General features: G+C 44.5%; 1 protein-coding gene across 3 annotated transcripts in view; it reads right to left on the bottom strand.

The window, feature by feature from the left end:
* Positions 1-2277: 2277 nt before the first annotated feature.
* LOC106592091 (jumonji domain-containing protein 1C) overlaps positions 2278-26178 on the bottom strand; it is a 522458-nt gene continuing 498557 nt past the window's right edge. For 2 of the 3 annotated variants that reach the window (XM_082965002.1, XM_082965004.1), the window contains exons 20-25: positions 19158-19288; positions 18368-18490; positions 12691-12830; positions 9014-9193; positions 6006-6137; positions 2278-3598 (exon numbers count right to left, since the gene is read on the bottom strand). In XM_082965002.1, coding sequence (XP_082821128.1) covers positions 3515-3598; positions 6006-6137; positions 9014-9193; positions 12691-12830; positions 18368-18490; positions 19158-19288 — 790 coding nt within the window. In that variant the 3' untranslated portion in view covers positions 2278-3514. The remainder of the gene's footprint in view (positions 3599-6005; positions 6138-9013; positions 9194-12690; positions 12831-18367; positions 18491-19157; positions 19289-26178) is intronic. The other variant, XM_082965003.1, reaches the window with a different exon arrangement.

Raw genomic sequence — 26178 nt, 5'->3', positions numbered from 1 at the left:
CGGAGAGTCCCTGTAATCCTAGATTCAGATCATTCAAGCGAGAAAAAACATCACCCAGATAGGCCAGTCGTGTGAGAAACTTGTCATCATGCAAGCAGTCAGATAAGGGAAAATTATGGTCAGTAAAGAAAACTTCAAGCTCGTCTCTCATTTAAAAAAAACGTGTCAATACTTTCCCCATTGATAACCAGCGCACTTCTGTATGTTGTAAAAGCGTTACATGGTCGCTACCCATATCATTGCATAATGCAGAAAATACACGAGAGTTCAGGGGCCTTTTGCTTTAACAAAGTTAACAATTGTCACTGTAGTGTCCAAAACGTCTTTCAAGCTGTCAGGCATTCCCTTGGCAGCAAGAGCCTCTTGGTGGATGCTGCAGTGGACCCAAGTGGCGTCGGGAGCAACTGCTTGCACGCACGTTACCACTCCACTATGTCTCCCTGTCATGGCTTTTGCGCCATCAGTACAGATACCAACATGAGCAGCAGCTACGATTGGCTACAAAACGGACTGTTAGTGGAATTCCCATGAGACAGTAACGGTTAATGTGATTGGATGTTAATTATTTGACATTGTGTTGTTATTTCGCTTAACACTAGATGGTTTAATTTTATTTTTGGCAGTGAAACGAGGCGACTCAGGTGAGAAAAAAACCTCACCCAAATATATAGCCCCGCTGGAAAATATACAGTTGAAGTCGGAAGTTTACATACACTTAGGTTGGAGTCATTAAAACTTGTTTTTCAACCACTCCACAAATTTCTTGTTAACAAACAATAGTTTTGGCAAGTCGGTTAGGACATCTACTTTGTGCATGACACAAGTAATTTTTCCAACAATTGTTTACAGGCAGATTATTTCACTGTATCACAATTCCAGTGGGTCAGAAGTTTACATACACTAAGTTGACTGTGGCTTTAAACAGCTTGGAAAATTCCAGAAAATGATGTCATGGCTTTAGAAGCTTCTGATAGGCTAATTGGAGGTGTACCTGTGGATGTATTTCAAGGCCTACCTTCAAACTCAGTGCCGCTTTGCTTGACATCATGGGAAAATCAAAAGAAATCACCCAAGACCTAAGAAAAAAAAACTGTACAAACAATAGTACACAAGTATAAACACCATGGGACCACACAGCCGTCATACCGCTCAGGAAGGAGACGCGTTCTGTCTCCTAGAGATGAACGTACTTTGGTGCGAAAAGTGCAAATCAATCCCAGAACAGCAGCAAAGGACCTTGTGAAGATGCTGGAGGAAACAGGTACAAAAGTATCTATATCCACAGTTAAACGAGTCCTATAACGACATAACCTGAAAGGCCGCTCAGCAAGGAAGAAGCCACTCCTCCAAAACCACCATAAAAAAGCCAGACTACGCTTTGCAACTGCACATGGGGACAAATATCATACTTTTTGGAGAAACGTCCTCTGGTCTGATGAAACAAAAATAGAACTGTTTGGCCATAATGACCATTGTTATGTTTGGAGGAAAAAGGCCGAAGAACACCATCCCAACCGTGAAGCACGGGGGTGGCGGCATCATGTTGTGGGGGTGCTTTGCTGCAGGAGGGACCGGTGCACTTCACAAAATAGATGGCTCGTGAGGAAGGAAAATTATGTGGATATATTGAAGCAACATCTCAAGACATCAGTCAGGAAGTTAAAGCTTGGTCGCAAATGGGTCTTCCAAATGGACAATGACCCAAAGTTGTGGCAAAATGGCTTATGGACATCAAGGTATTGAAGTGGCCATCACAAAGCCCTGACCTCAATCCTATATAACATCTGTGGGCAGAACTGAAAAAGCATGTGCGAGCAAGGAGGCCTACAAACCTGACTCAGTTACACCAGCTCTGTCAGGACGAATGGGCCAAAATTCACCCAACTTATTGTGGGAAGCTTGTGGAAGGCTACCCGAAACGTTTGACCCAAGTTAAACAATTTAAAGGTAATGCTACCAAATACTAATTGAGTGTATGTAAACTTCTGACCCACTGGGAATGTGATGAAAGAAATAAAAGCTGAAATAAATCCTTCTCTCTACTATTATTCTGACATTTCACATTCTTAAAATAAAGTGGTGATCCTAACTGACCAAAGACAGGTGATTTTTACTAGGATTAAATGTCAGGAATTGTGAAAAACTGAGTTTAAATGTATTTGGTTAAGGTGTACGTAAACTTCCGACTTCAACTGTAAATCGACTGTTTTTAAATGTGAATCACATTTTTTTTTGACAGTTTGGGAATAGCTGCATTAAGACACAGCACAGACATACTTTGATGAATCCATTTTAATGGAAAATGTAAAACCCTTTTGAACTTTAATGTACAAAGCATATAACACTTGCACTTTTAAAATATCAAATTGAAGCAAAGCCATGTTTTTTTTAAAATACATCAGTGAATGTATATATGTATATATTTATACAGTAACATTTTCACAATTGTTTTCTATTTAAACTTCAAAAAAATTTAATAAATAATTTTGTGTGTGTAAATGTCTCCATTTTACAGTGAATAATTCTCAATAAAATGCTGAAGTGTATTATTCATTTAGTCTTTTACATAATACAACTTTACACGGTTTTTATACAATAGAATAGTTTGGCAGTTCATTATTAAAAGATATGGCATGAGGACGAATTCAGCAGCGACTCCCAGAGTTCTCGGCGGCGACAGCTGAAGTCTGTTTCCTCTCACAGTAACTGTCTCAACGTAGGAAACGGCATCCGTCTCACAACTCATCATTTAGCAAACTGTACAAGTCACATTTACAACTCCTATAAAATAAATACATCATTTTCACAGAAACAATATACAACAGTTTGAAAGACAAAAAACCAAACTAAACAAACAAAAGGAAAACAAAGAGAGAACAGAAGGTTCCAGAACAGCAGTCAGTACTGTCAGACCAGATCGTTTAGTAGAATCACAGTTCTCGTGATGCTGGGTAGTGATGCTGCTGTGGTAGTGATGCTGCTGTGGACAGTATCCTGATGCTGTGGTAGTGATGCTGCTGTGGACAGTATCCTGATGCTGTGGTAGTGATGATGCTGTGGTAGTGATGCTGCTGTGGACAGTATCCTGATGCTGTGGTAGTGATGCTGCTGTAGTGATGCTGCTGTGGTCAGTATCCTGATGCTGTGGTAGTGATGCTGCTGTGGACAGTGTAGTGATGCTGCTGTGGACAGTATCCTGATGCTGGGTAGTGATGTTGCTGTGGACAGTATCCTGATGCTGGCTAGTGATGCTGCTGTGGACAGTATCCTGATGCTGTGGTAGTGATGCTGCTGTGGACAGTATCCTGATGCTGTGGTAGTGATGCTGCTGTGGACAGTATCCTGATGCTGTGGTAGTGATGCTGGTCAGTAACATGTAGTTTTAGTGTGTTGTAGTGTATTCTGCTTGACACTCTGGGTTGATGGTGCTGTTGTGGTTAGTATCAGTGTGAATATATCTGTTCCAGGCTGAAGGAAGAGATCTCAGAGAGGGAGGCGCCAGGGGAACTACGGGTCAGGAGTTCTCTTCCTCCTCCTGGCTGTACCTCTTCAGCGACGTCAATGCATCCTTCACAGAGTGGAACAAGATGTTCTTTACCTGGGGAGAGAACAGAGAGGAGAGGTTAAAGAGGAGGGAGAGAGAGGAAAGACGGGAGAGAGACAGAGGAAAGACGGGAGAGAGACAGAGGAATGACGGGAGAGAGACAGAGGAAAGACGGGAGAGAGAGAGGAAAGACGGGAGAGAGACAGGAAAGACGGGAGAGAGAGAGGAAAGACGGGAGAGAGAGAGGAAAGACGGGAGAGAGAGACAGAGGAAAGACGGGAGAGAGAGAGCGAAGGTGAGATACTTAAAAAAAAGATATATACACCTTTATTGGCCCAATAGTTAAATAAATAAAGTTGCACTTTGCAGAAATCGCTCCTCCATTTCCTGGTTGTTAAAACTAATGGTTCGCCTAATTTCAGTTTGTGACTAAATAAGATAGTGTACAGAATTGTACCATCTAAATCGCTGTGAAATATATTGGTTAACACTTTACTTGACACCCACCCAGCGTCATAACCATGTCATAACCTGTTATATATCCCATATATTTACACCTGCTGTGATATATTGTGTTATGGCTGGTTATGACACCTACACAGCAAATGGGCAAACTTTACTTCATTTGAACAGACCGAGAAAGTTTGAACCTGGTGTCCTGGTCCCCTGTACCCCTGTCCCCCTGTCCTGGTCCCCTGTCCTGGTCCCCTGTACCCCTGTCCTGGTCCCCTGTACCCCTGTCCTGGTCCCCTGTACCCCTGTCCTGGTCCCCTGTACCCCTGTCCTGGTCCCCTGCCCTGGTCCCCTTCCCCTGTACCCCTGTCCTGGTCCCCTTTATCCCTGTCCTGGTCCCCTGTACCCCTGTCCTGTACCCCTGTCCTGGTCCCCTGTACCCCTGTCCTGGTCCACTGTCCTGGTCCCCTGTACCCCTGTCCTGGTCCCCTGTACCCCTGTCCTGGTCCCCTGTACCCCTGTCCTGGTCCCCTGTACCCCTGTCCTGGTCCCCTGTCCTGGTGCCCTGTACCCCTGTCCTGGTCCCCTGTACCCCTGTCCTGGTCCCCTGTACCCCTGTCCTGGTCCCCTGTACCCCTGTCCTGGTCCCCTGTATCCCTGTCCTGGTCCCCTGTCCTTGTCCCCTGTACCCCTGTCCTGGTCCCCTGTCCTGGTCCCCTGGACCCCTAAGACCTCTATACTCTATACTGTACATAGAACCAAGCCCCTGTCCTGGTCCCCTGTACCCCTGTCCTGGTCCCCTGTACCCCTGTCCTGGTCCCCTGTCCTGGTCCACTGTACATATAAACCCCAACACCCCACACCTCTACAAAGTCCCCCAGACGGTTCACCAGACCCCCATATACAAGCCACCAATACAGAATAAAGGGAAGGTTCTCTGATGAACTGGCTGAAATCAGAAGGAAACGGAATGCCGTGTGGGTTAAAGCAAGACGGTCTAATGGCTTTTAACACTGCCTTCTGAATCAGGGTGTGAATATGACCTGAAATCAGACTACTGCTTGGCGTTTGACACTGTGGACCAGACTGCCTTGGTGTTTGACGCTGTGGACCAGACTGCCTTGGCTAAATGCATGGTATTTACCAATTCTAAACACTCTGAAACCCATATCATTAGTACCTTGGCTAAATGCATGGTATTTACCAATACTAAACACTCTGAAACCCTTGGCTAAATGCATGGTATTTACCAATACTAGCAAGTCAAATCGTCCAGATATCTGGCAGTTTGGGTGGAGGAGAAGTTGAGCTTCACCATAGAGAACCTTGTCTGGAAACTCCAGCTCTGTATTGAGTTGTATTACCGACACAAAGCTGGTTTCTCCTTTGCTGCCAGAAAGGAGTTAATTCATTGTACTTTTCTCTCTGTTTTGGACTACGGTGATACTATTTACACTGCCTTCAGAAAGTATTCAAACCCCTTGACTTATTCCACATTTTGTTGTTGTTACAGGCCTGAATTCAAAATTGATTCTCACCCATCTACACACAATACCCCATAAAGTGAATACATATTTTTAGGAATTTTTGCAAATGTATTGTAAATGAAATACAGAAATCTCATTTACATAAATATTCACACCCTTGAGTCAATACTTTGTATTAGCACCTTTGGCAGCGATTACAGCGGAGAGTCTTTCTGGGTAATTCTCTAAGAGCTTTCCACACCTGATTTATTTATTTATTTATTTATTTATTTATACAGACAGACAGACAGACAGACAGACAGACAGACAGACAGACAGACAGACAGACAGACAGACAGACAGACAGACAGACAGACAGACAGACAGACGAAGAAAACATTAAAAGAGCATTCTGTGATAAAAAAAAAAAAGCAGTTCATTTTAAGTCCTGATATGGATGTACCAATGTCAGATTGTCACTTTAAAGGGAAACCCATTGAGATGAGTACAGGAGAGGACAGGGCTCTTCACAGCCAACCCACCTGTAGTTTATCTTCATAGTTGGGCTCTTCTCTGGAGGATCTCAGCTCCTGTGTCAGGTGGAAGGAGTGGAACACATGCTCTGGAGATACAAAATCATTTATGACCTGGACACAACTGTGGAGGTTCTGCACCTGTCAGAGAAAGGGGAGAGAGACAGAGAAGGGGGGAGAGAGAGAGAGAGAGAAGGGGGGAGAGAGAGAGAGAGAGAAAGAGAGAAGGGAGGAGAGAGAGAGAAGGGGGGAGAGAGAAGGGAGGAGAGAGAGAGAGAGAGAGAGAGAGAGAAGGGGGGAGAGAGAGAGAAGGGGGGGAGAGAGAGAGAAGGGGGAGAGAGAGAAGGGAGGAGAGAGAGAGAAGGGAGGAGAGAGAGAGAGAAGGGAGGAGAGAGAGAGAGAAGGGAGGAGAGAGAGAGAGAAGGGAGGAGAGAGAGAGAGAAGGGAGGAGAGAGAGAGAGAAGGGAGGAGAGAGAGAGAGAAGGGAGGAGAGAGAGAGAAGGGAGGAGAGAGAGAGAGAGAGAAGGGGGAGAGAGAGAGAGAGAGAGAAGGGGGAGAAGGAGAGAAGGGAGGAGAGAGAGAGAGAGAGAGAAGGGAGGAGAGAGAGAGGATTGAAAACATGTATCACTAGAAGGCAGTGAGTTCCAACTCCAACAGAACAGAGCAGAGCGGCAGTAGGCTCTCCTCTTATCGGACTAGTTCAATATAACACCTACAAGGTCATCTGGAATTCTACTAGCTAGACTACTACTACACTGGTACAGCAGACTACAGGAACAAGAAGAGGGAGAGAGACAGAGAGACGTACAGACAGCGAGAGAGAGACGTACAGACAGGGACACGTACATGTTGTGTTGCTACCATGTTGTTGTCATGTTGTGTTGCTACCATGTTATGGTCATGTTGTGCTGCTACCATGCTGTGATGCTACCATGTTATGTGGTCATGTTATGTGGTCATGTTGTGTTGCTACCATGTTGTGTTGCTACCATGTTATGGTCATGTTGTTCTTCTACCATGCTGTGATGCTACCATGTTGTTGTCATGTTATGTGGTCATGTTGTGTTGCTACCATGTTGTGTTCTACCATGTTATGGTCATGTTGTGTTGCTACCATGTTGTGTGCTACCATGTTGTGGTCATGTTGTGTTGATACCATGTTGTTTCTACCATGTTATGTTGATACCATGTTGTGTTGCTACCATGTTATGGTCATGTTGTGTTGCTACCATGTTGTGTTGCTACCATGTTATGGTCATGTTGTGGTTCTACCATGTTGTGTTTCTACCATGTTATGGTCATGTTGTGTTTCTACCATGTTGTGTTCTACCATGTTATGTTTCTACCATGTTGTGTTGCTACCATGTTGTGGTCATGTTGTGTTGCTACCATGTTGTGTTGCTACCATGTTATGGTCATGTTGTGTGCTACCATGTTATGGTCATGTTGTGTGCTACCATGTTATGGTCATGTTGTGTTGCTACCATGTTATGGTCATGTTGTGTTTCTACCATGTTGTGGTCATGTTGTGTTTCTACCATGTTGTGGTCATGTTGTGTTGCTACCATGTTGTGTTTCTACCATGTTATGGTCATGTTGTGTTTCTACCATGTTGTGTTGCTACCATGTTGTGTTGCTACCATGTTGTGTTCTACCATGTTATGGTCATGTTGTGTTTCTACCATGTTATGGTCATGTTGTATTGCTACCATGTTGTGTTTCTACCATGTTATGGTCATGTTGTGCTGCTACCATGTTGTGTTCCTACCATGCTGTGCTGCTACCATGTTCTGCCTCTACCATGTTGTGGTCATGTTGTGCTGCTACCATGTTGTGTTTCTACCAAGTTATGGTCATGTTGTGTTGCTACCATGTTGTGGTCATGTTGTGCTGCTACCATGTTGTGTTTCTACCATGTTATGGTCATGTTGTGTTTCTACCATGTTGTGTTTCTACCATGTTATGGTCATGTTGTGTTCTACCATGTTGTGGTCATGTTGTGTTGCTACCATGTTGTGGTCATGTTGTGTTGCTACCATGTTGTGTTTCTACCATGTTATGGTCATGTTGTATTGCTACCATGTTGTGTTGCTACCATGTTGTGGTCATGTTGTGTTTATACCATGTTATGGTCATGTTGTGTTGCTACCATGTTGTGGTCATGTTGTGCTGCTACCATGTTGTGTTTCTACCATGCTGTGCTGCTACCATGTTCTGCTTCTACCATGTTGTGGTCATGTTGTGCTACTACCATGTTGTGTTTCTACCATGTTGTGTGGTCATGTTGTGTTTCTACCATGTTATGGTCATGTTGTGTTGCTACCATGTTGTGGTCATGTTGTGTTGCTACCATGTTGTGTTTCTACCATGTTATGGTCATGTTGTGCTGCTACAATGTTGTGTTGCTACCATGTTATGGTTGTGTTTCTACCATGTTGTGTTCCTACCATGCTGTCCTACTACCATGTTGTGTTTCTACCATGTTGTTGTCATGTTGTGTGGTCATGTTGTGTTGCTACCATGTTATGGTCATGTTGTGTTTCTACCATGTTGTGGTCATGTTGTGTTGCTACCATGTTGTGTTGCTGTCATGTGTTGCTACCATGTTGTTGTCATGTTGTGTTGTTGTCATGTTGTTGTCATGTTGTGTTGCTACCATGTTGTTGTCATGTTGTGTTGCTACCATGTTGTTGTCATGTTGTGTTGCTACCATGTTGTTGTCATGTTGTGTTTCTACCATGTTGTTGTCATGTTGTGTTGTTGTCATGTTGTGTTGCTACCATGTTTCTACCATGTTGTTGTCATGTTGTGTTGCTACCATGTTGTTATCATGTTGTGTTGCTACCTTGCTGTGTTTCTACCATGTTGTTATCATGTTGTGTTGCTACCATGTTGTTATCATGTTGTGTTGCTACCTTGCTGTGTTGTTGTCTTAGGTCTCTCTTTATGTAGTGTAGTGTTGTCTCTCTCCTAGTTAAATGTTTATTAAAGGTTCAGAGTAAATCTAACAGAGGTACCTGGTGCAGCGCCCCGGCGGGGATGAGGACAGAGTCCCCCAGGAACTGAACCACGGTCAGGCCCTGCACGTCATGCTCCTCCCACAGACGCTGGCGCAACTTCCTGCTCAGGTACCAGCCCGGCTCTCTGATTGGGTCGTGCACCGCCGAAATCTCCGCCCCCTGCTCCTTAGCAACCTGCTGACAACACATGAAGAACACACAGCTAAGATTAGACACAGAAACTACACAGGAGAGGCTGATACTGCAGACGGAACACAGAGACAGACCAGACCACAGACAGACCACAGACAGACCTACAGACAGACCTACAGACAGAGACAGACCACAGACAGACCACAGACAGACCTACAGACAGAGACAGACCACAGACAGACCACAGACAGACCACAGACAGACCTACAAACAGACAGACAGACAGACAGACAGACAGACAGACAGACAGACAGACAGACCACAGAGACAGACCAGACTACAGACAGAGAGCAGACCACAGACAGACAGAGAGCAGACCACAGACAGACAGAACACAGAACACAGAGACAGACCAGACTACAGACAGACCAGACCACAGACAGAGAGCAGACAGACCACAGACAGAGAGCAGACAGACCAGACTACAGACAGCAGCAGATGTTATTCAGAGAAGGTGAAACCTGTGTCAGATTAAATATTAGATGTATCTATATTCAACCCTGGGTTCAACCCTGGGTGCTCCGTCATGAAACCTGATGAAGGAGGACATCAGTAGAACAGACAGTCAACACCACAGGTAATAGCTGGGAACTAAAGAGATGCCCTGATGCTATACTGCAGGACAGGACCAGGTCAGATTCAGGACTCGACCGGACCAGGACAGGACCAGGTCAGAATCAGGACAGGACCAGGTCAGATTCAGGACATCAGTAGAACAGACAGTAAACACCACAGGTAATAGCTGGGAACTAAATAGATGCCCTGATGCTATGCTGCAGGACAGGACCAGGTCAGATTCAGGACCGGACCAGGTCAGATTCAGGACAGGACCAGGTCAGGTTCAGGACAGGACCAGGTCAGGTTCAGGACAGGACCAGGTCAGGTTCAGGACAGGACCAGGTCAGATTCAGGTCAGGACAAGGTCAGATTCATGACATCAGTAGAACAGACAGTAAACACCACAGGTAATAGCTGGGAACTAAAGAGATGCCCTATTAAATGATGCTATGCTGCAGGACAGGACAGGACCAGGTCAGGTTCAGGACCGGACCAGGTCAGATTCAGGTCCAGGACCAGACCAGGTCAGATTCAGGACCAGACCAGGACAGGACCAGGTCAGATTCAGGGCCAGACCAGGACAGGACCAGGTCAGATTCAGGACAGGACCAGGTCAGATTCAGGACAGGACCAGGTCAGATTCAGGTCAGGACCAGGTCAGATTCAGGTCAGGACCAGGTAGATTCAGGACAGGACCAGGTCAGATTCAGGACAGGACCAGGTCAGATTCAGGACAGGACAAGGTCAGATTCATGACATCAGTAGAACAGACAGTAAACACCACAGGTAATAGCTGGGAACTAAAGAGATGCCCTATTAAATGATGCTATGCTGCAGGACAGGACCAGGTCAGGTTCAGGACAGGACCGGGTCAGATTCAGGACAGGACCGGGTCAGATTCAGGACAGGACCGGGTCAGATTCAGGACAGGACCGGGTCAGATTCAGGACAGGACCGGGTCAGATTCAGGACAGGACCGGGTCAGATTCAGGACAGGACCGGGTCAGATTCAGGACAGGACCGGGTCAGATTCAGGACAGGACCGGGTCAGATTCAGGACAGCACCGGGTCAGGTTCAGGACATCAGTGACGTTCCTCAGTAAACCAGACAGAAACAAGGCTGCAGGATGATGAGAGACCCACTTGGCCAGCCTCCATCCACAGAACAACCACAACACGCAGATCAGTAAGCAATAAAGTGTCTCGTCAGTCAGGCTGGGCTGCTGTGTCCCATAGTAAAACTACTCCCTCTGAAGGACTAATGGGAGAGGAGAGAGGAGGGGAGGAGAGAGAGGAGGGGAGAGAGAGGGAGAGGAGGAGAGAGAGAGGGAGAGGAGGAGGGGAAAGAGAGGAGGAGAGGGAGGGGAGGAGAGGAGAGGGAGAGGAGGAGAGGGAGAGGAGGAGGGGAAAGAGAGGAGGAGGAGGGGAGAGGAGGAGGAGGGGAGAGGAGGAGAGAGAGAGGGAGAGGAGGAGGGGAGAGAGAGGAGGAGGGGAGAGGAGGAGGAGGGGAGAGGAGGAGAGAGAGAGGGAGAGGAGGAGGGGAGAGAGAGGAGGAGGGGAGAGAGAGGAGGAGGGGAGGAGAGAGAGGAAAAGAGACAGGGAGAGAGAACCAGAGACGTGATGCTTGTCATTCAGGCCAAAGAGTTCACACCAGAGAATCTTCAGGTGCCTTTTGGTAAACTCCAAGTGGGCTGTCATGTGCCTTTTACTGAGGAGTGGCTTCCGTCTGGCCATTCTACCATAAAGGCCTGTTTGGTGAAGTGCTGCAGAGATGGTTGTCCTTCTGGAAGGTTCTCCCATCTCCACAGAGGAACTCTGGAGCTCTGTCAGAGTGATCATCAGGTTCTTGGTCACCTCCCTGACCAAGGCCTTTCTCCCTGACTGCTCAGTTTGACCGGGCTGCCAGCTCTAGGAAGAGTCTTGGTGGTTCCAAGGCCACTGTGTTCTTGGGGACCTTCAATGCTGCAGAAATGTTGTGGTACCCTTCCCCCAGATCTGTGCCTCAACACAATCCTGTCTTGGAGCTCTACGGACAATTCCTTAAACCTCATGGCTTGGTTTTTACTCTGACATGCACTGTCAACTGTGGGACCTTATATAGACAGGTGTGTGCCTTTCCAAATCATGTCCAATCAATTGAATTTACCACAGGTGGACTCCGATCAACTTGTAGAAACATCTCAAGGATGATCAATGGAAACAGGATGCACCTGAGCTTAATTTTGGGTCTCATAGCAAAGGGTCTGAATGTTATGTAGATGGGGTATTTCTGTTTTTATTTTTGGTAGATTTGCTTTGTCATTGAGGGGTGTTGTGTGGACTGATGAAGAAAATGATTAATTTGGTCTGTTTAGGAGTGGGACTGTGGCATGGCGGGATGTGGGAAAAGGATTCATTTGGTCTGTTTATGAGTGGGACTGTGGGAAAAGGATTCCTTTGGTCTGTTTAGGAGTGGGACTGTGGGAAAAGGATTCATTTGGTCTGTTTGGGAGTGGGACTGTTGGAAAAGGAGTCCTTTGGTCTGTTTAGGAGTGGGACTGTGGGAAAAGGATTCCTTTGGTCTGTTTGGGAGTGGGACTGTGGGAAAAGTCAAGGGGTCTGAATACTTTCTGAATGCGCTGAATGTCTGTTTATTTATTTTCCCTTTTGAACTTTAGCTATTTGCACATATTGACAGAGAGGAGAGAGGGAGAGGAGGGAGAGGAGAGAGAGGGAGAAGAGAGGGAGAGAGAGGGAGAAGAGAGGGAGAGAAAGGGAGGAGAGAGGGAGAGAGAAGAGATAGGAGAGAGAGAGGAGAGGAGAGAGGGAGAGAGAGAGGAGAGGAGAGAGGGAGAGAGAGATGAGAGAGGGAGAGAGAGAGAGAGGGAGAGATAGGAGGGAGAGAGAGGGAGAGCCAGACAGACAGAGATTAAAGTGAAAATAACCTTGTGCAGAAACTCTTTAATTTTCTCCACATCTCTGCTAATGTAGATGTGCCACAACGCTCCAGGCGTCTCGCTGGAATCCTTCAACCTCTTCTTCACGCTGTCGTCCAAGTCTTCCTCCTCAAGTCTCTTCAACACTCCTGCAACACAAACACAGTGGGAGTTCAAATGTGCACACACCACACATCTCAGAGTCAGCTGTATACTGACAACACAGCGAAGCAGGGCTCTCTGGCACCGGCATCAACATCCCTTTAAAGAGAGACCTTTAAAAATGAACAGTGATGAGGAGAGAGACTGAGACTGTCTGTCTAATGAATAGTGATGAGGAGAGAGACTGAGTCTGTCTAATGAATAGTGATGAGGAGAGAGACTGTGTCTAATGAATAGTGATGAGGAGAGAGACTGAGTCTGTCTGTCTAATGAATAGTGATGAGAGAGACTGAGTCTGTCTGTCTAATGAATAGTGATGAGGAGAGAGACTGAGTCTGTCTAATGAATAGTGATGAGGAGAGAGACAGTCTGTCTGTCGAATGAACAGTGATGAGGAGAGAGACAGTCTGTCTGTCTAATGAACAGTGATGAGGAGAGAGACAGTCTGTCTGTCTAATGAACAGTGATGAGGAGAGAGACAGTCTGTCTGTCTAATGAATAGTGATGAGAGAGAGACTGTCTGTCTGTCTGATGAACAGTGATGAGGAGAGAGACTGTCTGTCTGTCTAATGAATAGTGATGAGGAGAGAGACAGTCTGTCTGTCTAATGAATAGTGATGAGGAGAGAGACAGTCTGTCTGTCTAATGAACAGTGATGAGGAGAGAGACAGACTGTCTAATGAACGGTGATGAGGAGAGAGACAGACTGTCTGTCTAATGAACGGTGATGAGGAGAGAGACAGTCTGTCTGTCTAATGAACAGTGATGAGGAGAGAGACAGTCTGTCTGTCTAATGAACAGTGATGAGGAGAGAGACAGTCTGTCTGTCTAATGAACAGTGATGAGGAGAGAGACAGTCTGTCTGTCTAATGAATAGTGATGAGGAGAGAGACAGACTGTCTAATGAACAGTGATGAGGAGAGAGACAGACTGTCTGTCTAATGAATAGTGATGAGAGAGAGACTGTCTGTCTGATGAACAGTGATGAGGAGAGAGACTGTCTGTCTGTCTAATGAATAGTGATGAGGAGAGAGACAGACTGTCTGTCTAATGAATAGTGATGAGGAGAGAGACTGAGTCTGTCTGTCTAATGAACAGTGATGAGAGAGAGAGACTGTCTGTCTGTCTAATGAACAGTGATGAGGAGAGAGACTGAGTCTGTCTGTCTAATGAATAGTGATGAGGAGAGAGACTGAGACTGTCTGTCTAATGAATAGTGATGAGGAGAGAGATTGTCTGTCTAATGAATAGTGATGAGGAGAGAGACTGAGGGTTCAGGGTTGGTTATCTATTGACTATACAGAGCACAGCCCAGGGTTGGTTATCTATTGACTATACAGAGCACAGCCCAGGGTTGGTTATCTATTGACTATACAGAGCACAGCCCAGGGTTGGTTATCTATTGACCATACAGAGCACAGCCCAGGGTTGGTTATCTATTGACTATACAGAGCACAGCCCAGGGTTGGTTATCTATTGACTATACAGAGCACAGCCCAGGGTTGGTTATCTTTTGACTATACAGGGCACAGCCCAGGGTTGGTTATCTATTGACTATACAGGGCACAGCCCAGGGTTGGTTATCTATTGACTATACAGAGCACAGTCCAGGGTTGGTTATCTATTGACTATACAGAGCACAGCCCAGGGTTGGTTATCTATTGACTATATAGAGCACAGCCCAGGGTTGGTTATCTATTGACAATACAGAGCACAATCCAGGTTTGGTTAACTATTGACTATACAGAGCACAGTCCAGGGTTGGTTATCTATTAACTATACAGAGCACAGTCCAGGGTTGGTTATCTATTGACATAACAGAGCACAGTCCAGGTTTGGTTAACTATTGACATAACAGAGCACAGTCCAGGTTTGGTTAACTATTGACTATACAGAGCACAGTCCAGGGTTGGTTATCTATTGACTATACAGAGCACAGCCCAGGGTTGGTTATCTATTGACTATACAGAGCACAGCCCAGGGTTGGTTATCTATTGACTATACAGAGCACAGCCCAGGGTTGGTTATCTATTGACTATACAGAGCACAGCCCAGGGTTGGTTATCTATTGACTATACAGAGCACAGCCCAGGGTTGGTTATCTATTGACTATACAGAGCACAGCCCAGGGTTGGTTATCTATTGACTATACAGAGCACAGCCCAGGGTTGGTTATCTATTGACTATACAGAGCACAGCCCAGGGTTGGTTATCTATTGACTATACAGAGCACAGCCCAGGGTTGGTTATCTATTGACTATACAGAGCACAGCCCAGGGTTGGTTATCTATTGACTATACAGAGCACAGCCCAGGGTTGGTTATCTATTGACTATACAGAGCACAGCCCAGGGTTGGTTATCTATTGACTATACAGAGCACAGCCCAGGGTTGGTTATCTATTGACTATACAGAGCACAGCCCAGGGTTGGTTATCTATTGACTATACAGAGCACAGCCCAGGGTTGGTTATCTATTGACTATACAGAGCACAGCCCAGGGTTGGTTATCTATTGACTATACAGAGCACAGCCCAGGGTTGGTTATCTATTGACTATACAGAGCACAGCCCAGGGTTGGTTATCTATTGACTATACAGAGCAGAGCACAGCCCAGGGTTGGTTATCTATTGACTATACAGAGCACAGCCCAGGGTTGGTTATCTATTGACTATACAGAGCACAGCCCAGGGTTGGTTATCTATTGACTATACAGAGCACAGCCCAGGGTTGGCTATCTATTGACTATACAGAGCACAGCCCAGGGTTGGTTATCTATTGACTATATAGAGCACAGCCCAGGGTTGGTTATCTATTGACATAACAGAGCACAATCCAGGTTTGGTTAACTATTGACTATACAGAGCACAGTCCAGGGTTGGTTATCTATTGACTATACAGAGCACAGTCCAGGGTTGGTTATCTATTGACATAACAGAGCACAATCCAGGTTTGGTTAACTATTGACTATACAGAGCACAGTCCAGGGTTGGTTATCTATTGACTATACAGAGCACAGCCCAGGGTTGGTTATCTATTGACTATACAGAGCACAGCCCAGGGTTGGTTATCTATTGACCATACAGAGCACAGCCCAGGGTTGGTTATCTATTGACTATACAGAGCACAGCCCAGGGTTGGCTATCTATTGACTATACAGAGCACAGCCCAGGGTTGGTTATCTATTGACTATATAGAGCACAGCCCAGGGTTGGTTATCTATTGACAATACAGAGCACAATCCAGGTTTGGTTAACTATTGACTATACAGAGCACAGTCCAGGGTTGGTTATCTATTGACTATACAGAGCACAATCCAGGTTTGGTTATCTATTGACTATACAGAGCACAGCCCAGGGTTGGTTATCTATTGACTATACAGAGCACAGTCCAGGGTTGGTTATCTATTGACTATACAGAGCACAGCCCAGGGTTGGTTATCTATTGACTATACAGAGCACAGCCCAGGGTTGGTTATCTATTGACTATACAGAGCACAGCCCAGGGTTGGTTATCTATTGACTATACAGAGCACAGCCCAGGGTTGGTTATCTATTGACTATACAGAGCACAGCCCAGGGTTGGTTATCTATTGACTATACAGAGCACAGCCCAGGGTTGGTTATCTATTGACAATACAGAGCACAGCCCAGGGTTGGTTATCTATTGACAATACAGAGCACAGCCCAGGTTTGGTTAACTATTGACTATACAGAGCACAGTCCAGGGTTGGTTATCTATTGACTATACAGAGCACAGCCCAGGTTTGGTTAACTATTGACTATACAGAGCACAGCCCAGGGTTGGTTATCTATTGACTATACAGAGCACAGCCCAGGGTTGGTTATCTATTGACTATACAGAGCAGAGCACAGCCCAGGGTTGGTTATCTATTGACTATACAGAGCACAGCCCAGGGTTGGTTATCTATTGACTATACAGAGCACAGCCCAGGGTTGGCTATCTATTGACTATACAGAGCACAGCCCAGGGTTGGTTATCTATTGACTATATAGAGCACAGCCCAGGGTTGGTTATCTATTGACAATACAGAGCACAATCCAGGTTTGGTTAACTATTGACTATACAGAGCACAGTCCAGGGTTGGTTATCTATTGACTATACAGAGCACAGTCCAGGGTTGGTTATCTATTGACAATACAGAGCACAATCCAGGTTTGGTTAACTATTGACTATACAGAGCACAGTCCAGGGTTGGTTATCTATTGACTATACAGAGCACAGCCCAGGGTTGGTTATCTATTGACCATACAGAGCACAGCCCAGGGTTGGTTATCTATTGACCATACAGAGCACAGTCCAGGGTTGGTTATCTATTGACCATACAGAGCACAGCCCAGGGTTGGTTATCTATTGATCATACAGAGCACAGCCCAGGGTTGGTTATCTATTGACCATACAGAGCACAGCCCAGGGTTGGTTATCTATTGACTATACAGAGCACAGCCCAGGGTTGGTTATCTATTGACTATACAGAGCACAGCCCAGGGTTGGTTATCTATTGACTATACAGAGCACAGCCCAGGGTTGGTTATCTATTGACTATACAGAGCACAGCCCAGGGTTGGTTATCTATTGACTATACAGAGCACAGCCCAGGGTTGGTTATCTATTGACAATACAGAGCACAGCCCAGGGTTGGTTATCTATTGACAATACAGAGCACAATCCAGGTTTGGTTAACTATTGACTATACAGAGCACAGTCCAGGGTTGGTTATCTATTGACTATACAGAGCACAGCCCAGGTTTGGTTAACTATTGACTATACAGAGCACAGTCCAGGGTTGGTTATCCATTGACTATACAGAGCACAGCCCAGGGTTGGTTATCTATTGACCATACAGAGCACAGCCCAGGGTTGGTTATCTATTGACTATACAGAGCACAGCCCAGGGTTGGTTATCTATTGACTATACAGAGCACAGCCCAGGGTTGGTTATCTATTGACTATACAGAGCACAGCCCAGGGTTGGTTATCTATTGACTATACAGAGCACAGCCCAGGGTTGGTTATCTATTGACTATACAGAGCACAGCCCAGGGTTGGTTATCTATTGACAATACAGAGCACAGCCCAGGGTTGGTTATCTATTGACAATACAGAGCACAATCCAGGTTTGGTTAACTATTGACTATACAGAGCACAGTCCAGGGTTGGTTATCTATTGACTATACAGAGCACAGTCCAGGTTTGGTTATCCATTGACTATACAGAGCACAGTCCAGGGTTGGTTATCTATTGACTATACAGAGCACAGCCGAGGGTTGGTTATCTATTGACTATACAGAGCACAGCCCAGGGTTGGTTATCTATTGACTATACAGAGCACAGCCCAGGGTTGGTTATCTATTGACTATACAGAGCACAGCCCAGGGTTGGTTATCTATTGACTCTACAGAGCACAGCCCAGGGTTGGTTATCTATTGACTATACAGAGCACAGCCCAGGGTTGGTTATCGATTGACTATACAGAGCACAGCCCAGGGTTGGTTAGTTTCTTACCCGTCTTGGACAGGACTCCGTTCCCCTTGGCCACTCCTACGTACACCAGGACAGAGACGATGTCAGAGACCTCCATGTGGAGGTTAGCTGTCCCAAAGTCCTGCTCCTGAGATGCTGCCACTCCTACAGGGAGAGAGGAGAAAGCTTCAGCATGTCGTTGATGGGTAGTCAAGGCTTCCGGGATAATCTGAGCTCTATTAGTAGACATTGAACTCAAGACTAAACTAGATGTCTTGCTTTTCATTTTAAACTCCAGTGTTCATGTTCCATTTCTGCTTCGTTAAGTTTCAATGAAACACATATTGATGGTAAAGCATTGACAGTGGCCTGAGGCCCGTTCACTGACAGTGGCCCGTTCACTGACAGTGGCCCGTTCACTGACAGTGGCCCGTTCACTGACAGTGGCCCGTTCACTGACAGTGGCCCGGTCACTGACAGTGGCCCGGTCACTGACAGTGGCCCGAGGCCCGGTCACTGACAGTGGCCCGAGGCCCGGTCACTGACAGTGGCCCGAGGCCCGGTCACTGACAGTGGCCCGAGGCCCGGTCACTGACAGTGGCCCGAGGCCCGGTCACTGACAGTGGCCCGAGGCCCGGTCACTGACAGTGGCCCGAGGCCCGGTCACTGACAGTGGCCTGAGGCCCGTTCACTGAGTGACGTGAGGCCCGTTCACTGAGTGACGTGAGGCCCGTTCACTGACAGTGGCCTGAGGCCCGTTCAATGACAGTGGCCTGAGTCCGTTCATTGACAGTGACCTGAGGCCTGGTGGATGTTAAATTAATGCTCGTACCATATGCACAGCAAAGGCGTGGTCCGAGGTCTGGGCGTACGAAGAAGCTGGGTAGATGAGAGGCCAGGTTCAGGTTCCCTTCAGGGTCACAATACTCAGGCAGTGGCAGATTCCTCATCAGGTCATCATACCTATACACAGACAGACAGACAGACACACACAGACAGACAGACACGAGACAGACACGAGACAGACACGAGACAGACACGAGACAGACACGAGACAGACACGAGACAGACACGAGACAGACACGAGACAGACACGAGACAGACACGAGACAGACACGAGACAGACACGAGACAGACACGAGACAGACAGACACAGAGAGAGAGACAGACAGACACAGAGAGAGAGACAGACAGACACAGACAGACACAGAGAGAGAGACAGTGTTATACAGCTGGACCTACTGGACAGTGTTATATAGCTGGATCTACTAGACAGTGTTATATAGCTGGATCTACTAGACAGTGTTATATAGCTGGATCTACTAGACAGTGTTATATAGCTGGATCTACTAGACAGTGTTATATAGCTGGATCTACTAGACAGAGTTATATAGCTGGACCTACTGGACAGTGTTATATAGCTGGACCTACTGGACAGTGTTATATAGCTGGACCTACTAGACAGTGTTATATAGCTGGACCTACTAGACAGTGTTATATAGCTGGATCTACTAGACAGTGTTATATAGCTGGATCTACTAGACAGTGTTATATAGCTGGATCTACTGAAAAGTGTTATATAGCTGGACCTACTAGACAGTGTTATATAGCTGGACCTACTAGACAGTGTTATATAGCTGGACCTACTAGACAGTGTTATATAGCTGGATCTACTAGACAGTGTTATATAGCTGGATCTACTGGATCTACTGGACAGTGTTATATAGCTGGATCTACTAGACAGTGTTATATAGCTGGACATACTAGACAGTGTTATATAGCTGGACCTACTAGACAGTGTTATATAGCTAGACCTACTAGACAGTGTTATATAGCTAGACCTACTAGTCAGTGTTATATAGCTGGATCTACTAGACAGTGTTATATAGCTGGATCTACTAGACAGTGTTATATAGCTGGATCTACTAGACAGTGTTATACAGCTGTATCTACTGGACCTACTAGACAGTGTTATTTGCTGGATCTGCTGGACAGTGTTATATAGCTGGATCTACTAGACAGTGTTATATAGCTGGATCTACTGGAAAGTGTTATATAGCTGGACCTACTAGACAGTGTTATATAGCTGGACCTACTAGACAGTGTTATATAGCTGGACCTACTAGACAGTGTTATATAGCTGGATCTACTAGACAGTGTTATATAGCTGGATCTACTAGACAGTGTTATATAGCTGGATCTACTGGATCTACTGGACAGTGTTATATAGCTGGATCTACTAGACAGTGTTATATAGCTGGACATACTAGACAGTGTTATATAGCTGGACATACTAGACAGTGTTATATAGCTGGACCTACTAGACAGTGTTATATAGCTAGACCTACTAGACAGTGTTATATAGCTAGACCTACTAGTCAGTGTTATATAGCTGGATCTACTAGACAGTGTTATATAGCTGGATCTACTAGACAGTGTTATATAGCTGGATCTACTAGACAGTGTTATATAGCTGGATCTACTAGACGGTGTTATATAGCTTGATCTCCTAGACGGTGTTATATAGCTGGATCTCCTAGACGGTGTTATATAGCTGGACCTCCTAGACGGTGTTATATAGCTGGACCTCCTAGATGGTGTTATATAGCTGGACCTCCTAGACAGTGTTATATAGCTGGACCTACTAGACAGTGTTATATAGCTGGACCTACTAGACAGTGTTATATAGCTGGATCTACTAGACAGTGTTATATAGCTGGATCTACTAGACAGTGTTATATAGCTGGATCTACTAGACAGTGTTATATAGCTGGATCTAATAGACAGTGTTATATAGCTGGAACTACTAGACAGTGTTATATAGCTGGACCTACTAGACAGTGTTATATAGCTGAACCTACTAGACAGTGTTATATAGCTGGACCTACTAGACAGTGTTATATAGCTAGACCTACTAGACAGTGTTATATAGCTGGATCTACTAGACAGTGTTATATAGCTGGATCTACTAGACAGTGTTATATAGCTGGATCTACTAGACAGTGATATATAGCTGGATCTACTAGACAGTGTTATATAGCTGGATCTACTAGACAGTGTTATATAGCTGGATCTACTAGACAGTGTTATATAGCTTGATCTACTGGACTGTGTTATATAGCTGGATCTACTAGACAGTGTTATATAGCTGGATCTACTGGACAGTGTTATATAGCTGGATCTACTGGACAGTGTTATATAGCTGGATCTACTGGACAGTGTTATATAACTGGATCTACTGGGCCTACTAGATAGTGTTATATAGCTGGATCTACTGGACCAACTGGACAGTGTTATATAGCTGGATCTACCGGGCAGTGTTATATAGCTGGATGTACTAGACAGTGTTATATAGCTGGACCTACTAGACAGTGTTATATAGCTGGATCTACTAGATCTACTAAACAGTGTTATATAGCTGGATGTACTAGACAGTGTTATATAGCTGGACCTACTAGACAGTGTTATATAGCTGTATCTACTAGACAGTGTTATATAGCTGTATCTACTGGACCTACTAAACAGTGTTATATAGCTGGATCTACTGGACAGTGTTATATAGTTGGATCTAATAGACAGTGTTATATAGCTGGATCTCCTAGACAGTGTTATATAGCTGGATCTCCTAGACAGTGTTATATAGCTGGATCTACTAGATCTACTAAACAGTGTTATATAGCTGGATGTACTAGACAGTGTTATATAGCTGGACCTACTAGACAGTGTTATATAGCTGTATCTACTGGACCTACTAGACAGTGTTATATAGCTGGATCTACTGGACAGTGTTATATAGCTGGATCTACTAGACAGTGTTATATAGCTGGATCTACTAGACAGTGTTATATAGCTGGATCTACTAGACAGTGTTATATAGCTGGACCTACTAGACAGTGTTATATAGCTGGACCTACTAGACAGTGTTATATAGCTAGACCTACTAGACAGTGTTATATAGCTAGACCTACTAGACAGTGTTATATAGCTGGATCTACTGGACAGTGTTATATAGCTGGATCTACTAGACAGTGTTATATAGCTGGACCTACTAGACAGTGTTATATAGCTGGACCTACTAGACAGTGTTATATAGCTGGACCTACTAGACAGTGTTATATAGCTGGACCTACTAGACAGTGTTATATAGCTGGACCTACTAGACAGTGTTATATAGCTGGACCTACTAGACAGTGTTATATAGCTGGACCTACTAGACAGTGTTATATAGCTGGATCTACTAGACAGTGATATATAGCTGGATCTACTAGACAGTGTTATATAGCTGGATCTACTAGACAGTGTTATATAGCTGGATCTACTGGACCAACTGGACAGTTTTATATAGCTGGATCTACTGGGCAGTGTTATATAGCTGGATGTACTAGATCTACTAAACAGTGTTATATAGCTGGATCTACTGGGCAGTGTTATATAGCTGGACCTACTAGATAGTGTCATATAGCTGTATCTACTGGACCTACTAGACAGTGTTATATAGCTGGATCTACTGGACAGTGTTATATAGCTGGATCTACTAGACAGTGTTATATAGCTGGACCTACTAGACAGTGTTATATAGCTGGACCTACTAGACAGTGTTATATAGCTGGACCTACTAGACAGTGTTATATAGCTGTATCTACTGGACCTACTAGACAGTGTTATTTGCTGGATCTACTGGACAGTGTTATATAGCTGGATCTACTAGACAGTGTTATATAGCTGGATCTACTGGAAAGTGTTATATAGCTGGACCTACTAGACAGTGTTATATAGCTGGACTTACTAGACAGTGTTATATAGCTGGACCTACTAGACAGCGTTATATAGCTGGACCTACTAGACAGTGTTATATAGCTGGACCTACTAGACAGCGTTATATAGCTGGACCTACTAGACAGTGTTATATAGCTGGATCTACTAGACAGTGATATATAGCTGGATCTACTAGACAGTGTTATATAGCTGGATCTACTAGACAGTGTTATATAGCTGGATCTACTAGATCTACTGGAAATGTTATATAGTTGGACCTACTGGACAGTGTTATATAGCTGGATCTACTGGACAGTGTTATATAGCTGGATCTACTGGACAGTGTTATATAGCTGGATCTACTGGACAGTGTTATATAGCTGGATCTACTAGACAGTGTTATATAGCTGGACCTACTAGACAGTGTTATATAGCTGGACCTACTAGACAGTGTTATATAGCTAGACCTACTAGACAGTGTTATATAGCTAGACCTACTAGTCAGTGTTATATAGCTGGATCTACTAGACAGTGTTATATAGCTGGATCTACTAGACAGTGTTATATAGCTGGATCTACTAGACAGTGTTATATAGCTGGATCTACTAGACAGTGTTATATAGCTGGATCTACTAGATCTACTAAACAGTGTTATATAGCTGGATGTACTAGACAGTGTTATATAGCTGGACCTACTAGACAGTGTTATATAGCTGTATCTACTGGACCTACTAGACAGTGTTATATAGCTGGATCTACTGGACAGTGTTATATAGTTGGATCTAATAGACAGTGTTATATAGCTGGATCTCCTAGACAGTGTTATATAGCTGGATCTCCTAGACAGTGTTATATAGCTGGATCTACTAGATCTACTAAACAGTGTTATATAGCTGGATGTACTAGACAGTGTTATATAGCTGGACCTACTAGACAGTGTTATATAGCTGTATCTACTGGACCTACTAGACAGTGTTATATAGCTGGATCTACTGGACAGTGTTATATAGTTGGATCTAATAGACAGTGTTATATAGCTGGATCTCCTAGACAGTGTTATATAGCTGGATCTCCTAGACAGTGTTATATAGCTGGACCTCCTAGACAGTGTTATATAGCTGGACCTCCTAGACAGTGTTATATAGCTGGACCTCCTAGACAGTGTTATATAGCTGGACCTCCTAGACAGTGTTATATAGCTGGACCTCCTAGACAGTGTTATATAGCTGGACCTACTAGACAGTGTTATATAGCTGGATCTACTAGACAGTGTTATATAGCTGGATCTACTAGACAGTGTTATATAGCTGGATCTACTAGACAGTGTTATATAGCTGGACCTACTAGACAGTGTTATATAGCTGGACCTACTAGACAGTGTTATATAGCTAGACCTACTAGACAGTGTTATATAGCTGGATCTACTGGACAGTGTTATATAGCTGGATCTACTGGACAGTGTTATATAACTGGATCTACTGGGCCTACTAGATAGTGTTATATAGCTGGATCTACTGGACCAACTGGACAGTGTTATATAGCTGGATCTACCGGGCAGTGTTATATAGCTGGATGTACTAGACAGTGTTATATAGCTGGACCTACTAGACAGTGTTATATAGCTGGATCTACTAGACAGTGTTATATCGCTGGATCTACTGGAAAGTGTTATATAGCTGGACCTACTAGACAGTGTTATATAGCTGGACCTACTAGACAGTGTTATATAGCTGGACCTACTAGACAGTGTTATATAGCTGGACCTACTAGACAGTGTTATATAGCTGGACCTACTAGACAGTGTTATATAGCTGGATCTACTAGACAGTGTTATATAGCTGGATCTACTAGACAGTGTTATATAGCTGGATCTACTAGACAGTGTTATATAGCTGGATCTACTAGACAGTGTTATATAGCTGGATCTACTAGATCTACTAAACAGTGTTATATAGCTGGATCTCCTAGACAGTGTTATATAGCTGGATCTCCTAGACAGTGTTATATAGCTGGATCTACTAGATCTACTAAACAGTGTTATATAGCTGGATGTACTAGACAGTGTTATATAGCTGGACCTACTAGACAGTGTTATATAGCTGTATCTACTGGACCTACTAGACAGTGTTATATAGCTGGATCTACTGGACAGTGTTATATAGTTGGATCTAATAGACAGTGTTATATAGCTGGATCTCCTAGACAGTGTTATATAGCTGGATCTCCTAGACAGTGTTATATAGCTCGACCTCCTAGACAGTGTTATATAGCTGGACCTCCTAGACAGTGTTATATAGCTGGACCTCCTAGACAGTGTTATATAGCTGGACCTCCTAGACAGTGTTATATAGCTGGACCTCCTAGACAGTGTTATATAGCTGGACCTCCTAGACAGTGTTATATAGCTGGACCTACTAGACAGTGTTATATAGCTGGATCTACTAGACAGTGTTATATAGCTGGATCTACTAGACAGTGTTATATAGCTGGATCTACTAGACAGTGTTATATAGCTGGACCTACTAGACAGTGTTATATAGCTGGACCTACTAGACAGTGTTATATAGCTGGATCTACTAGACAGTGTTATATAGCTGGATCTACTGGACAGTGTTATATAGCTGGATCTACTGGACAGTGTTATATAACTGGATCTACTGGGCCTACTAGATAGTGTTATATAGCTGGATCTACTGGACCAACTGGACAGTGTTATATAGCTGGATCTACCGGGCAGTGTTATATAGCTGGATGTACTAGACAGTGTTATATAGCTGGACCTACTAGACAGTGTTATATAGCTGGATCTACTAGACAGTGTTATATCGCTGGATCTACTGGAAAGTGTTATATAGCTGGACCTACTAGACAGTGTTATATAGCTGGACCTACTAGACAGTGTTATATAGCTGGACCTACTAGACAGTGTTATATAGCTGGACCTACTAGACAGTGTTATATAGCTGGACCTACTAGACAGTGTTATATAGCTGGACCTACTAGACAGTGTTATATAGCTGGATCTACTAGACAGTGTTATATAGCTGGATCTACTAGACAGTGTTATATAGCTGGATCTAATAGACAGTGTTATATAG

This window comes from Salmo salar, chromosome 18 (genome assembly GCF_965601325.2).
Source record: "Salmo salar chromosome 18, fSalSal1, whole genome shotgun sequence".
Classification (NCBI taxonomy): Eukaryota; Metazoa; Chordata; class Actinopteri; order Salmoniformes; family Salmonidae; genus Salmo; species Salmo salar.
This window is presented reverse-complemented; position numbering and strand designations above follow the sequence as displayed.